The sequence below is a fragment of the Daucus carota genome, chromosome 1 (assembly GCF_001625215.2).
Source record: "Daucus carota subsp. sativus chromosome 1, DH1 v3.0, whole genome shotgun sequence".
NCBI lineage: Eukaryota > Viridiplantae > Streptophyta > Magnoliopsida > Apiales > Apiaceae > Daucus > Daucus carota.
The window spans coordinates 54491274-54507131 of record NC_030381.2 but is presented as its reverse complement, the minus strand read 5'-3'; the positions used below and the strand labels follow the sequence as shown (position 1 = coordinate 54507131).

Sequence of the window (15858 nt, the reverse complement as noted above, 5' to 3'; positions counted from 1 at the left end):
AATAACCACAAAAGATATAATTATATAAAAATAACGGTCTTACGTATCATTCTCAAGAATATATTTTTCCAGAGAAGTATTCAATCTTGAGGTGAGTAGTTCAACGAGTAATGATAGAGACCCCAAATTTTTTTCTCAAAATTTGTTATCAAATGACGTGGATAATAAGTGGTAAAATTTGATTGGGTGATTGATGAATCTGCAGGCGGGCCTCATTATTATGGGAATGAATGCAACCAATGAAATTTTGTCACGTCATTTGAAAAAAAAAATTGGAATAAATATTTGGGGTCCCTAACATTTTCCGTAGTTGAACTCAAAAGACCTAAATCAAGAGAAGATAAATCCTAAATTATCGGGTTATCATGCTTAGAATTTTGGAATTTTTATTTATGATAATGCATAAATTAGAGTTATGAATATCCATCAATTATATTTTACAAAATTATGTAATTACTGTTGTTTTAAGATTTCATAAATAAATTATATTATTTAAATATGTTATCTAAATTTCTTGTAACACAAATCATAAATATGTTATTTTAATGTTTTTTTAAGAAAATATGTTATTTTAGCTGGTTGGACAATTTTTAGCAAATACGCGTCGATCTTGTTTTATATTACTTGTGTTAACAAAATAAATTTTAATTATTAAAAATGAATATTTTTAATATAAATAATTTAAATACAAATAATCATGTGATTTACATTTAAATCATGATAAATCAAAAGTCGATTTTTAATTGTCCTACAAACCTAGATAAATAAATAAATTAGTAACTGATAAATAAATAAATGAGTGTGAGGTAATAATTGATTTTTATCTGTAAATATAAATTCGTAATTCTTGCCCGTACAGCTGTACTCGTTTTCTTCCCGTTCAAACCCGTTACCCGCTTAACAAAGCCATCAAACAAACACAACCCCAAAATAGAAACTCGCCGTCACCGCCGCGCACTCATCCCTCCGCCTTTCCGGCGTATCAAAACCACCACAACCTCTTCATTCACACAAGGTCACCTCTCGTCTTCTAAGCTCATTCGTATCGCCATAAAAAAATTCAATTTTTTTAATCATCGATTGCTCGCTATTTCACTTGTAATCGCTAATTCAAGCTTCACATATAGCTTGTTACTCAAGTTGTTTCGATATTTCGATCGTTTAATTTCTCGATAATTCACATTAGTAACCGCACGATGATGTAGTAACTGTAATTAGGTCAAAATAGATGAAGCAATTTTGCTCTGTTAGGTCAAAGTTTATTGTTTCCAACTATGATTATGTTAGTACATGTATAGGTACGGTTAGCTAGTAACTGCGGGATGTTGTGGTATCGTAGTCTCGGCTAGGGAATTTAGTCTCGAGACGGAATAGATGAAGTAGTTTTGCTCCGTTTTATGTGAATGTTTATCAGCTCTAACTATGATGAGTGTCGGCGCAATCTATCACTTTTACGGGGAATAAGGCCTCAAATACCACTGGCGGAGAAGATGACTCCAAATATCATTTTGCAATCATGCAGCGTTTATCCATCTTTCCCTTCTTAACGTCAGATCGTTTAGCGTTTTGAAGCCCTAAACCCTATTTCATATGGCATTTTATACTAAAACGCAAGATCGTGTTACGTTTTGTAGGGATTTTCAGATCTAAATGCAACATGTTGTAGTGTCTTCTTAGAAAAATGAAAACGCTGGATTATCCGGTGTTAATAAGTGATATCTCGGGCCATTTATCTAAACTCTGGTATTTTGGGCAGTACTTGTGAAAATTGTGGCATATGGGGCTTTTTCTCAACTATGATTTTAGTTAGTGATGGGTAGAACCTTGATAAAGTAATTATCACTAATTATGTTGCTACAATAAATTAATATTTATTCTTGGTCCCGATGTAGAGCCACCAAGAGCTATTGTTTTGTAGAGAATTAACTGCAATAAATACAGGTCTATTTGTAACTATATCTACTTGATATATATGATTTGTTAACTATAAGTACAATATGTTGCAATTTTGTTAGCTTTATATAACTGTTAAATTATGTTTTGGGGAAAAAACACGTAGAAAAGCAATTGGACTGAAATGTTATAAGTCTTTTTGTCGTGGCAGCGTTCTAATACAAATCCTAAATTGACCACTCGGCTGTTGGTGGGAGACCATGAATACTGGCGAAGATCATGGTGAGATTTTTCTCGATGAAAGTGATATCATCCAAGAATTCACTGTTGACGAAGAAGGTATTTTCTCTCTTTTTCATTTGACGATATGTGTTTGAAGCTTATTATCTTATTGCTGATTTGTTTGTTGCTTCAGATCTTCCTGATGCAGATGAAGATGCCGGTTCTGATGAAGAAGTCTTTGGTACATGACATATAAAACTGATTGTTTTGTTTCTTACATAGTAGTCTGAATTTTGTAAACCACATAGTTTGTATACATTGACTTATGTCAAAATTGATTATCAAGTAAAAAAATACACCGAGCCTACAGAATTGTTATTGACAACAGTTTTGATATTTTATCCGTCATAACTAGTTCTATCATTGTCTCATTTATGTGCTCGAGTTATATTAGATATGTGTTTGCCTTCATGTTACAGATGAAGCTGATGATTCCATGCACATATTTACTGGACATACTGGTAAGTTTTGTCATCTCTGGAAATTCTTTATTGGAAATTTGAAATAGTTTAGAGTTTATTCCAAGGACTGATAAAGCGTTTGAATGGAACTAATGATTTCACTATCTTTCCGGACAAAGTAATTGGTTTTTGATTTTGTTTCTTTCCTTGAACAATTGTTTCGTAAAAAGTAGAATTATTAATTCATATGTATGTGCATGATGGCCTGCATATTTTGTGCTACCAATATTGTGAAACTCGGGAGTAGTTACAGATTGGGTACTAACCTGTCCAATTGGTGACTGCTACCAATATATAGATATAGAAGTTATATATACTTCAAATTTTAGATAATAATATGTATAAAAATATTATTATAAGTATAATTATTTTTCATTAGTTATGAAATATTAATAATATATCTTTTAATATCTGATTCGTTCTCCGAGTACTCTTTCCAACTACTCTGCTGCGGTTATTCGAGTATTCCTTATGCAACAACTTAACCGAGTAAAACCGATTCCCGATGCTCGTAACATTGGTTGCTACAGATATACCAATGATTTTTTTTCTGGATTAGTCTTATCCAAATGGATGTTGGGCATATGACATTTGTTATAATTTTTACTGATGTAGCATGTCATGCATTGACATCATGATTACTGTTCCTAGCTTTGGAACATGTTTTTTGTTTTTTTGTATAAAGAGGCCAAAACCTCCATTGTAATTTGTAGCACACGCTTATATGAAGCAACATCTATATGTTTACATTCTTCTCTTTATAAGCATATGTGGAGGTAATATTACAGAAATGTACATACCCCTACCTCTTAGTTTTTTGCTATGTAATATTTTATTTCGCTGTTGTTCAAGCAATGATTTCTGTATACAAAGACACAAGACCACACACACACACACACACACACACATTGCTATCTGGAATATATTGCTATGTGCTTACTCTGGGATTTACACCATTGATATTTCATCCTCATAATCAAAAGTTCCCTGAGTTCTCAGTCCAAAGCTTTGTACGTTATCAAATTATTGGTTCTACTTACTGTATGATTTTGTTCTTTTAGATTGAAATGCAGTGCAAGATTTTTACTTTTTGAACTGTTAATATATTTCGAATTTTAACGATGTTCAGCTACCTCTTTAAGTTATATAAATTTACATCTCAATGGTTGCTATTTGCCATACTGTAATTGGGTAAAGCTGTTATACGACTAAAAGATGATTTCTCTATAATAGGTGAAATATACATAGTTGCTTGCAGCCCAATGGATCCTACACTAGTGGCAACAGGAGGTGGAGATGATAAAGGATTTATTTGGAAGATTGGTCAAGGAGACTGGGCTTTTGAGATACAAGGTATGTAAAAAATTAAAACTAAATTCTCCCTGTCTTGATAACATTAAGCCAACCAAACACTTCTTATATGCAGATCTCGCACTTACTCTAAGGATAGTCTCAGTCACATATCAGTTTTGGTTCATAATTGATTTCAGTTCATCTCATACAAAATTTTGTGCAGGTCACAAGGACTCTGTTTCAAGTTTGGCTTTCAGTATTGATGGACAGCTTCTTGCATCTGGGAGCCTTGATGGGATTATTCAAGTATGGGAAACAGCAACCAATAATCTTAAGTGCACACTTGAAGGTCCAGGAGGTAGCATTGAGGTAAAAGTCTTTTTCCTGTTCTTTACATACAAAGATTTATGCAAAGACTGACGGTATTAATCAGTGGGTCAGGTGGCATCCGCGAGGAAACTTGATTATGGCTGGTTCAGAGGATTCGACTGTTTGGTTGTGGAACGCTGACAAGAATGCATGGCTTAATACGTTTTCAGGTCATAGAAGTAGCGTGACCTGTGGGGAGTTCACACCTGATGGTAGTTCTTTTATATTGGTAATATAATTGCTCTTTATGCTTCCATTTTTAAAGACAGTTTGAAGTTTAATTGGCGTATGCACTTGTTTAATTTAGGCAAACTAATCTGTACTGGTTCTGACGATGCAACATTAAGGATATGGAACCCGAAAGATGGGAAAAACATCCATGTTGTTGAAGGTAAGTTTTTAAAATATTAAAAATAAAAAGCTTTTGGTAAGTATTTGCACATCAATTTAGAGATTGCAGTCGACTTAGTGCCATAATTCTTAACTATTATTATATCCACCATTTTGAAAACAGTATTCTCAACTCTGAAAAGATATTTTAGGGACTTCTTACACTATCAAATAGATTCTAACATAAGCCAAATAATATAATGGCTTTCTGGGAATTCATTTGAACTTCTAGTTTTGGTGCAAATGACATTTTTGGATAACCAAAAGAATTTGGATTTGGAATTAATTCATTTCCAAGACATTCATATATAAGCATGAATTTGATAATTGGAAATGGCAACTCAATTTATGTTTTTCGAAATCCATGATTTGAAATGAGTATCATGTTCCCAAACATAATCTAAGAGAAACTGATGCCATGATAGAGACAGTTGATTGCATTATTATTGCTTCTGCTTTCATTTTCTTCTAAGAGGACCTTTTTTCTTTGCATGTTAATTAATTTGGTTTCGAGATATTATTTAAAGTTATTAAGATGGTGTTATTACGTTGGATATGTCTTAAGGTTATGGATATCACACTGATGGACTGACATGTATGGCAATCAGCTCTGATTCAACTCTGGCTCTTACTGGCTCAAAAGACCATTTAGTTCATATTGTCAATATAACAACTGGCAAGGTTTGAATTGTTTTGCACCCACTATGGAGTATTTTTACACATAGCAAACTGTTTATTTACAGGCAGACATGGCTTCTGCGTTTCTTCGTCCTACATCTTGTTAATAAAAGAATTTCTTGTTTGCTACAGGTTGTAAGCTCTCTGAATGCTCATACAGATTCTATAGAATGTGTTGGATTTGCAGCTAGGTAATTAAAAAAATCTATCTTGCAAATCTTTGGTACAAAAATATATACATGTCCACACCCGCTTGATGAAGCTTGTTTTAGAATTAATGTTGATTGTATGTATTTCTTTCCCATGGCAAGTACCAGTCCTTAAATGTGTAAAGATATCTAACAATTAACAGTAGGGATTTTAGGATCACGTAAAAATAATATATGTAGGTTTGGCCTAAATATGAGGAGTATCATTAAAAGTTTATAACATTAGAAAATAAGTAGTTAATAATGAACATTTAATGGTTTGTTGTTATTATGGCTGTACTATTTATAATTGTTGGTGAAAGTTATTATTTACACACACACACAGTCACACACACACTATATTTTTATATATAAACTATATTATTAAAGTTAGACATGCAGAAATTTGGTTGTTGGTTTGTAGTCTGGACAGGGGTGTAATCGAGCCGAACCGAGTCGAACATTGCCAGGCTCGGCTTGAGCTCGACTGAAAAGTTCGGGGCTCGAGCTCGAGTTCGGTCGAGCCTTTAATTTTAAGTTCGAAGCTCGGTTCGTAAACAGTTTGATAGGCTCGAGCTCGGCTCGAAAGCTCGAATCGAGTCACCAAATATTGACAAAAACTCGAAATATGATCGGTTTGGCTCGAGTTCGATTCGATTAAATATATAAATTATAAATAAATTATTAAATAGATTTGTAAATATATATTTATAATAAAAAAATTAAAAAATAGTAGAGGCTCGATAAGGCTCGCAAACCTTACGAGCCGAGTAATTTGAAGCTCGAGCTCGGCTCGGTAAAACACCTAAATAGCTCGAGCTCGGCTCGATTTTTATCGAATCAAATTCGAATATTTTACGAGCCGAGCTCGAGAAGCTCACGAACAGTTTGGTTTGTTTACACCCCTAAGTGTGGTACAATGCATTATGACCATAGTTACCCGGTTCGCGGTACGGTCTATGGATCTGCGAACTGGTTCGCTCGTACCGGAACACGGGTCGAAGTCGACCCGGATCGGCCGGGATCGCGTTCCAGTTCGTCATTTCCGGCGAACCGCAGATGCTTACTTCGACGACCGTAAAATGAGGAAGAAAGATAGAAAATCGATTTGGGCTGTATTGTTTTGATGATCTGTGATGTGTATATGTTTGTGTATATGTGTTTGCTTAAACTCATGAAGAAGATGAAGTGTGAAGAAGATGAGAGACGTGCATGTGAAACTGTGCAAGTGTGTATGTGTGCAGCTGTACAAGTGAATAAGTGATAGACAGCTGTATCTTTTTCTCTACTTTATTCATTTTTCATTTTCTTTTATTTTTTGATACTAGTCACGTGACGTTCAAAATTCAACAGATGTGCAAAGCTCAACATCTGTTCACATTTAATTTTATCATTTTTTTCTAGTTTCAAAAACAAATATTGTAATTATTTCAATTTTAATATAATATAATATTGAAAATCCAAAAACTAAACTTTTATACTAATTAGTAATTAACATAAAAAGTAAAGCAAATTTACATATGTATAATTTTTTTCCTTTATTATATATATACATTAACGGGATCCTTATATCGACCCGCGTACCCGATTCAGTACTCAGCGTACCCAATTCACTCAAACTAACGTTCCACGTACCCGAACTCGTACCGCGTACCGGATCGATCCACGATCCGTGCAACACTGATTATGACTGTTGGCTCACTTGAATTCGATTGATTAGAACCGTTGAAGTAAAATTTCTATATTTATGCTACTAAAGGTCTAAGGTTTGAATCCCGTCAACAACATATTAAAATAAATTATTAATTATTAATTTAAACACTCATAAGAAAATTATTAACAATCAAAAATCATCCGTGTGCACGGGTTATAGGCTAGTGTTTTAATCTTTCATATTTTGTGTTCTTCTTTTTGGTAGATGATTATTTTTGCACCAATAGATTTCCAGAGTACTGCAACACTGGTACAATTAATGATCATAGACTCTAGTCACAGTATTATAATACTTACAATAATGACACAAATTGAACCCCTGCTTAATTAGATATGTATTTAGTATTTGAAATGTTTTTCATTTTATTTTATCATGTAAATAGTAAAATATTTAATATAAGCATGATTTACTCAATTTTAAACTGATATATATATATGTGTGTGTGAAGCCCCCTCTCTTGGCAAATCTTGATTGTCACTGAGTGTATAGATATGGTTTGATAATCAACTTAATGTATGATGTTATAGCATCTCCAATGGGGCTCCTAAATCATTCTTTAAAAAATAATATAATATATGGCTTTTAACAAGTTAATACTTTAAATCATGTGACAACTCCAACCCTACTCTTTATCCTTGCTCTCTATCTATATTTTAATATTATTTGAAAGAAAGGTTGGGGAGAGAAGTGTATATTATATTCAATCAATTAAGTTAAGAGCACCTAGATACTATTTAAAAGAGAGGAGAGAGAGGAGGCTCTAAAATTTTTAAAGAGCCACTAAGAGCCCATTGGAGCACTATTTTTTCACATGCTCTTTAAATTTAAAGTTAAGAGCTTGTTTGAGCAGCCCGTCAGAGTTGCTCGTATAGATTATCTTCTACAAAAAGTTGACTGAAACAATTTCATATAAGTAATTGGTAGTAGGGGTACATTAATGATTAGTGAGACATTGATTAGCATTTCAGTACTTCTATGCTTAGAGAAATACTTCAGTCAATGCGTAGGCAACAGTTCTATAGGTTTCTTGACATCTAGAAAGATTATCTAACACATATCAAACATAAAAATGGTTATACTCTTTCTCCCGTGTTATCTTTAGCTCCCCTCTATGATTATCCAATTTTTTGTTTATTTTTGAAACTCTACCTGCAGTTCTCATTTAGAGGGCAACTCTCGCTGGGCTGCAACAGGAAGCATGGATCACAAGCTCATTGTTTGGGATATACAACATTCCTTACCTAGATGCACTTGTGAACACGAGGTATGCTGGGGCTTGCTTAACTATATGCTTAATACAATGATTACCTATGAACAAGAAATTTGTAAACATGAAATAGAGTCAAGTTCTATGGTGTCCCCATTTCATTGGAGTCTTGGAGTCCACATATGTTTTTACAAGTATAATATGTATTTTATGCAACATGAACATGTATGTTCTGCAAATTAAGCATGTTTTATATATTTTACAATTTTCTACTTGTAAAATGTATATGATCCGCAATATTTTCAATAAAATAGTGATGTTTGTAGAACATCATTTGAACAATAATATGTTTCATAATGTTTTAAGCTATATCTTACTTGCTGAACACATGTGGACTCCAATGAAATAGGGACTCCATAGAACTTGACTCACATGGAATAATGTAGAAAAGGTAATGTAATAGGATAGATAAAATTGTTGTATGCATTCCAAATTAGAGATACAGTGCATTTTATAAATAATAGGTTCCCAGCACAGCGAACTTTCCATGTAGATCCTTAATGATGTACTCAAATGTACCAGTAAAATTGTATCAGGACATACTGGTATTAAGACTTGCTATGTTTGTTTGGTATTTAGTCTTATTGTCTCGTGTGTTGCTTATAACACCCAGTATAAAAAGAAATTGCACATCTGTTGATATGGAACCGATGCAAAAGTATTGTGCTTAAAACCTATGTTACTCTGGACACGGGTTGGAGCATTAGACTAGGGGTATCAAGATTTGACAAGTTGCAAATTGGACTGCTAATTCGACCCGGATAATCTGGGTGAGGCACAGAGGTTTTAGGGTCCAAATGAGTTTCAGATTGACTGGAAAATGAAATTATAAAATCAGGTAGTTCTGGATCTTGGGTTGACTGGGAAGTGAAATAAATCAGGTTATTTCCGGATCTCGGGTTGACTGCAAAGTGAAATGAAAAATCAGGTTATTTCCGGATCATCCGGACGGAGTCTACAAGAAAGATATCAGGATATTTTCATTAATTTATGTTATTATATTTTCGCTAATAAGTTTATTTTATTATTATAAGTGTATTACCTTACAAAAAAATAATAATAAATTATTATAAGTGTATTTAATCATTATAACCAAAACCCTAAATGAGTGTTGTAAATACCCTAAAATTTACCCCACATATCATTCTGTCCGCCGCTCCAAGTTACCCCATATCTCATTTTATCCGCCGCTCTCCATCTCTCCACAATCTGCCCTCCGGTCACATCATCTTCATTTTAGTGATTCACAACTCCCGTCTCTACCAATCTATTCAATTCAATTGTTAAAGGAATTCATCTCTATCGATTTCTAAAGGTACTAAATTTGTTAATTTTGCTAGTCCTCTGCAAATCAAATCTCCATCTGTGCTATATGTGCTTTGTTAATCAGCAGATCCTATCTGTTCCTTGTATGTTCATCATTACATGTGTTTTGTTAATTAACAGATCCTATGGGTTCCTTGTATCTTCATCATTAGTTGGTCAAGGTTGTAAAAAATACAAAGGCGCATGTCTGGACTTTCATGTGTTTTTATTTTTAGATCAGATATATATGGTTGAACTATGAAAAAATGGATGATGATGCATCAGTTAAGAAAAGCTAGAATTCCTAATTTTAAAAACATTAGAATTCGTGGGTAAGTATTTAGCATTGATACAGGTGCAGAGGATTCGGTTTGCAACTGTAAATCATCTATATATATACACATATTTTTTATATCTGCTCAAATATATTATCTGTTTCCAAGTAAATCAGATAAGCTTGTTTATATGTTATCAGTGTTTTGTTATTTCCTTAGCAGTCTCTCTCACGTGAAGGTGGGGTCGCTTTCCTCTCATACTGAGGGCATTTCACAAACTTGAAAAAAAATTGTAGATGTTATGTAACTAGTAAGTTGGTGCTCTGTGATAAAAGTTTCCAACTGTCTTCAGATTTCTTTCCATTTCATTTGCTTATAAGTTATAAGTGATAATTATGTCAAACATTCAGTTCTCTGTGGCAAAAATTGACTTGCCAGAAAGAGCATTTTAATTGATTACTATTTGTTAAACTGTAAGCTGGCATTCTTCTGCTTGCATTGCTTATTAATTTGCACTATATTCTTTCGTGGCAGGATGGTGTAACATGCTTGTTATGGCTAGGTGCATCCAGATTCATTGCTAGCGGCTGTGTTGATGGAAAAATTCGGATATGGGACAGCCTTTCTGGAGACTGTGTTAGAACCTTAAGTGGGCACTCTGATGCTATCCAGTCCCTGGCTATATCTGCCAATTTTCAGTTTATTGTTTCAGTCTCCATTGACGGAACCAGCAGAGCCTTCGAGATTTCAATAGGTGTATAAAGAAAACCTTCAAGTACCCTATAGATTTTGTTAATTTAGACTTTAGGAGTGGTAGTATTATTTTATACTAATAGCAGGGATATTATTTTTTCGAGAACGCGATTTTGGTGAGTTGCTACATGCCTATACATCACTTTATCTTTTGTGTTGAACTTAATTGGTTGTGCATTATTTAACTAGTATAATCAAGTAAAATTGCAGTGTGATAAGTTTGCAAAAGTAGGCAAACTACACAACATTGTTTTAGTTGATATTGGGTTTTCTTTATGCATTGTGTATATTTAAACAAAATTTAAGATGTTTATGATTGTAGGCAAACACCAGTATCTTTTTATTTATGGTAGTATACCCAGCTATTTTCATGATCCAACATATATGACGTATTAATTAATGTACTTATTGTTATATAAACATTCTATCATTCATTTGCTTCAGTTACCGTTCTTTTCTTCACATGAATTCATAAATACAAATATCTTCAGATAATAAACTAAATCATCACTAGAATAGAAACACATCCCAACTTGGTTCGCTCTTTCATGTATGCATCTCTTCCAAAAAAGCTGTAATTTTAATGTCTTCCTCCATTACCAAATATTTCACCATCTTCTCCCTTTTTCAGAAACTTCTCGGGCACTTGGGATTCGGGGTGCTGAGTTTCGTGTTCTTGTATAAACAATCATGTCTGCTAGGCCGAAGAGATCGAATCACTGCACTGCCAGCAGTTCAAGCATTTCGTGTACATCTAATGGTTCAGGTGGTGGTTTGGTTGCTAATGAGCCACCACTGGAAGTTTCAGCGGTGAGAGTTAGGCGCGGTCGCCCTCCAAAGAGAAGACATGATGAAAAAGATGAAAAGAAAACAATACTATCGTGGATTATAGACTGCGGCACTGTAAAGGAAAATGCAGAAGTTTCTTGTGTTGATGCTGGTCACCTGACCTTAAAAGTTGGAAAAATTACTAAGGCTGGCATCATATGTGATTGTTGCAATCAGGTTTTATCAGCAGAGAAGTTTCAGTATCATGCCGCTGGGGTAGTTGATAGACCGTATGAGCGCATTATTGTTCCGGATACAAATAGAGCACTTATATGCTGCATGTTTATAGCTTGGCATCTTCCAAGTGAGATAGCGCGTCACAAGGATAACTTGATTGAAGGTTTTGGTAATTACACTGATACATTTGATGATGCATGCATGATCTGTGCTGATGGGGGAGAACTCATCTGCTGTGATAATGAGAAATGCCATTCAACTAATCATTACAGGTGCATGGATATGGAGGTCGGTCCTTCTAGTTACAAAATTGCGCATGATATATTTAGATTTTCTGTCATGTATATCTTCATATAGTTACAAGTTTTTGTTTGCAGGATGTCCCAGATACTTGGTTTTGTCCTTGCTGTGTGTGCAAGTTCTGTGGTAATCCTGCTCGTGAGAAGGAATGTCTGTCGACATGTTTCCAGTGCGAGAAGAAATGTATGTAGTTTGAGTTTCTATTTCTTATCTAGCTGGATTTACACTGAAATGTGCTCACACATTTTGTGGAGAAAAATGAAAAGGGATAAATTTTAAGTCTTCTTGTTCTTTGTATAGATCACCACGAGTGCCATCAAGATAAAAACCCGATACACATTAATATGAACAGTACCTTCATTAGAAGTGATCATACTGTCACATTTTGTGAGCAAAGCTGCAAAGAGGTACTTATTATATATCTTGAAGCTCTCTTTCTAGTGATTTTAGAAGGCCTTTCTATATTGCAGATGTTTTTGTGATTCTGATATCTAATTGTGATTATCTTAAATGGGAAGGAAAGACTGGCTTAGGCTATTTAAGTATCTTAAGTAGTCATAGAATGTAATCAAATGCACCAATACGTTTATATGACAAATGATCATTCCCTTCTTTTGGTTTTACACCCTCAAGATTTATGACAAATTGAAGAAGATGGTCGGAGTGAGTTATAAGCTAGATGATTCATATACTTGGACTTTAATCCGGAGAATGGACAAAGGTGACAATGCTGCTGGACCAATGGATTACTATACTAGAACTGAATGTTACTCAAAGCTTGCGATTGTACTGAGTCTTATGAAACAGAGCTTTGAGCCAATAACTGATCGGCACACTAAAATTGATGTTATTCAGAGTATAGTATACAATTGCGGGTAAGAATTCAGTATCTATCCTAATGGAGTTGAAGTTTATATCTTCTCAAAGTATCTTTGCTTCTAACAACAATATTAAATTGCAGTTCAAACTATACTAGGTTAAATTTTACGCGATTTTACACCGTTGTATTGGAAAAGGATGGTGAAATAATATCTGCGGCATCCCTGAGGTAACTTTACTCTGATTTCGCTCAAAATGTACACAAACCTGTGTTTTTTTTATATGGCGAGTATTTGTGCATATTAATCATTCATGTCTTTGCACGGTCTAAAGGATTCATGGGACGAAGCTCGCTGAGATGCCATTTATTGCCACAAATGCAATCCATAGGCGCAAGGGAATGTGCAGAAAGCTGATGTCTGCAATTGAGGCTGTAAGTTTTTTTCAATCTTTCATGGCAATCGGATTTAACTCTAGAGTACTTTTTCTAGAAAATGTAGACTCTGTTGCATTTTCCTAGCTATTACATTAGTAGTTGTGTCCAACATTTTTGAAGCTAGAAAAGAGTTTGTTGAATAATGATCTTGCCAAATAAGAATGTAAACCAACCAAACATATCTAGTGTGTCCAGCTCGGATATAGGTTTGGAGAATGTAAGATGTACGTACTCATCAGATGTATACCTATAAGATCTTAAAGAAGTTAATATATTTCTGTATATCTACTTTCTGTTGGAGGAAAGTTCTGATGAAGGGTTACTGTCAGGTGCTTCATTCCCTTAATGTTGGGTATCTGATCATACCATCTGTTCGTCGGAAGGCGAAGACCTGGGAGGAGGGCTATAATTTTAGCCGCCTTACAGGTGAAATGAAGAAACATATCATGTACTACAACACATTGACATTCCATGATTCAATTCGGCTGCAGAAGGCCATCACACCACCTGATTATGTCAGAGGTACTTTTACTAATAGTATGCACATTGCTTTGCACTAGCGGGAACTGCATCTGTGTGACCTTCAAAAGGAGCACTGGATGACTAAATGACCGCAAAACATTATTTTTTGTTCTTAACTATGTCTACAAAACCTCTGCTATTGCCAATGCAACTGTTTACCACTACCAGTTATTAGTGCCAGACAATTTTATGACATCCTGGGAGCCGTCGAGTTAAATGTTTTAATTAAATATTATACTTTCTGCAGTGGCAAGGGAGGCTTTGGCAAATGTAAGGAGCCAATCTGTTATACTTCCTTCAGCGGCAAGGGAGGCTGGGATAAATGCAGAGAGCGGATCTGTTATACTTGCTTTACCGGCAACGAATGCTGGGACTAATGCAGGGAGCCCATCTGTTATACTTCCTTCAGCGGCTAGGGAGGCTGGGACAAATGGAGGAATCCGATCTTTTATAATTCCTTCAGCGACGAGGGAGGCTGGGACAAGTTCAGGGAGCCAATCTGTTATAATTCCTTCAGCAGCAACTACAAGGGAGGCTGGGACAAATGCTGGGAGGCCGGTAAGATTATTTGGGATTGACCTGATTTAAGCATTGCCAGACAACACTAAATGACATATCAGTGGACATGGTATTTTCATATAGTTATATGCATGCAGAGATGTTCAGAATTTCGATTTAGTGTTGTCTTTCTTCATAAGCCAGGATAATTTATTTTCAGTCTGGAAGACTATTTTGTCTGAACTGTTTTCTTCGTTGGAATTTATCTGCAACTTTGATACTTTAATTTTATTTTCAAGGACATGTTAGTTTGTTTGTTTTTGCTAAGTTTTTTAAGGACATGTTGAGAAAGTGTACTTTATTTATTTTCTTGTGTGGTTATATGACTTTGTGTTATATCGAGAAAATGTCTCATATACGGTTATTTGTATGAGTAACATTCAAAATATCAGGGTAGTGATAATTAGCTCGAAATAGGGCTAATTATTATTATCAGATAGTTCAATGTTCTGATTTTTGGGAGAAAATACTACATCATATTGCGTTTAGGTTGAAAATCATTACAAAATGAAACACCATCTGGCGTTCTAGAGTGAAAGACCGCATGAAATAGTGCTTAGAACTTCAAAACGTAAACGTTATACGATTTGACGTTAAGAAGTGAAAGAGAAATGATTGTAAATATAAATAGAGCACCTAACAACACACTTTCAAGACTAAGGATTACAAGATCATCCCTGAAGATTAAGGATTACAAGATCACTCCTTTTATTATGAGGTGACCGAGAGATTGTGTTATTCAAGCGGTTTTTTTAATGCTTTTCCTTGGAGGTATGGAAAATTGCTACGATCAATAGGATTTTCTCTATCCTTCTTTATCGAAAGAAATAGCGTATATTTTTTTTCTCCGCAAGGATAAAAGATTGGATCTAGCAGTAAACTCAACTCTTGATTTTTGACTCTTTCAGTCGGCGTGATATATCATTTTGAATTGTAAATAGTCATCTTTAATATTATTTTTTCTTTTTGAAATATAGTTTCGACTTTCGAGAGGTTAGAAAATAGTGGAAATTTATTTAAACTTCTGATAGTTTTGAAACTTAAAATATGAACTTCCAAATCGTCCACTCCTTGTGTACGTTTTTTTTGGAATAAAACTCTTTGTGTACGTTAATGACACATTAGTAAACTGTTATCAATAAATCTACCCTGCTTATCGAAAATGACAATTAGCCACCCTACTTTTAGCCTAAATTCTGGATCTATCTAGTTTCAATACTCCCTCCGTCCCAAAAAGCTTTTCTCGTTTGGTATGTCGGAACTGTTCATAACAGGAGACAAATGACTAATTTACGTCTAATCTATAATACTAAATATAGTCATGAGTGATCTGGTTGGGTTCGTATTTAC

At 34.4% G+C, this 15858-nt stretch overlaps 1 protein-coding gene across 4 annotated transcripts; it reads left to right on the top strand.

Moving 5' to 3' along the window:
- Positions 1 to 855: 855 nt before the first annotated feature.
- LOC108205181 (uncharacterized) lies at positions 856 to 14756 on the top strand. Of its 4 annotated transcripts, XM_017375008.2 has the most exons (13): positions 856 to 1015; positions 2105 to 2232; positions 2309 to 2356; positions 2595 to 2636; positions 3870 to 3989; positions 4153 to 4298; positions 4363 to 4510; positions 4606 to 4689; positions 5254 to 5369; positions 5499 to 5557; positions 8424 to 8532; positions 10650 to 10869; positions 11500 to 11695. In XM_017375008.2, the coding sequence occupies exons 2-13, from the start codon at positions 2154 to 2156 to the stop codon at positions 11550 to 11552; spliced, it is 1224 nt and encodes a 407-aa protein (XP_017230497.1). In that variant the 5' UTR covers positions 856 to 1015; positions 2105 to 2153; the 3' UTR covers positions 11553 to 11695. The 4 variants fall into 4 exon arrangements, with proteins under 4 accessions (XP_017230497.1, XP_017230498.1, XP_017230495.1 ...); XM_017375009.2 differs by lacking the exon at positions 11500 to 11695 and having other exon boundaries at positions 10650 to 11034; XM_017375006.2 differs by lacking the exons at positions 856 to 1015; positions 2105 to 2232; positions 2309 to 2356; ... (6 more) ...; positions 5499 to 5557; positions 8424 to 8532 and adding exons at positions 12251 to 12356; positions 12474 to 12580; positions 12807 to 13048; ... (2 more) ...; positions 13758 to 13950; positions 14198 to 14756 and having other exon boundaries at positions 10731 to 10869; positions 11500 to 12161.
- Positions 14757 to 15858: the final 1102 nt, after the last annotated feature.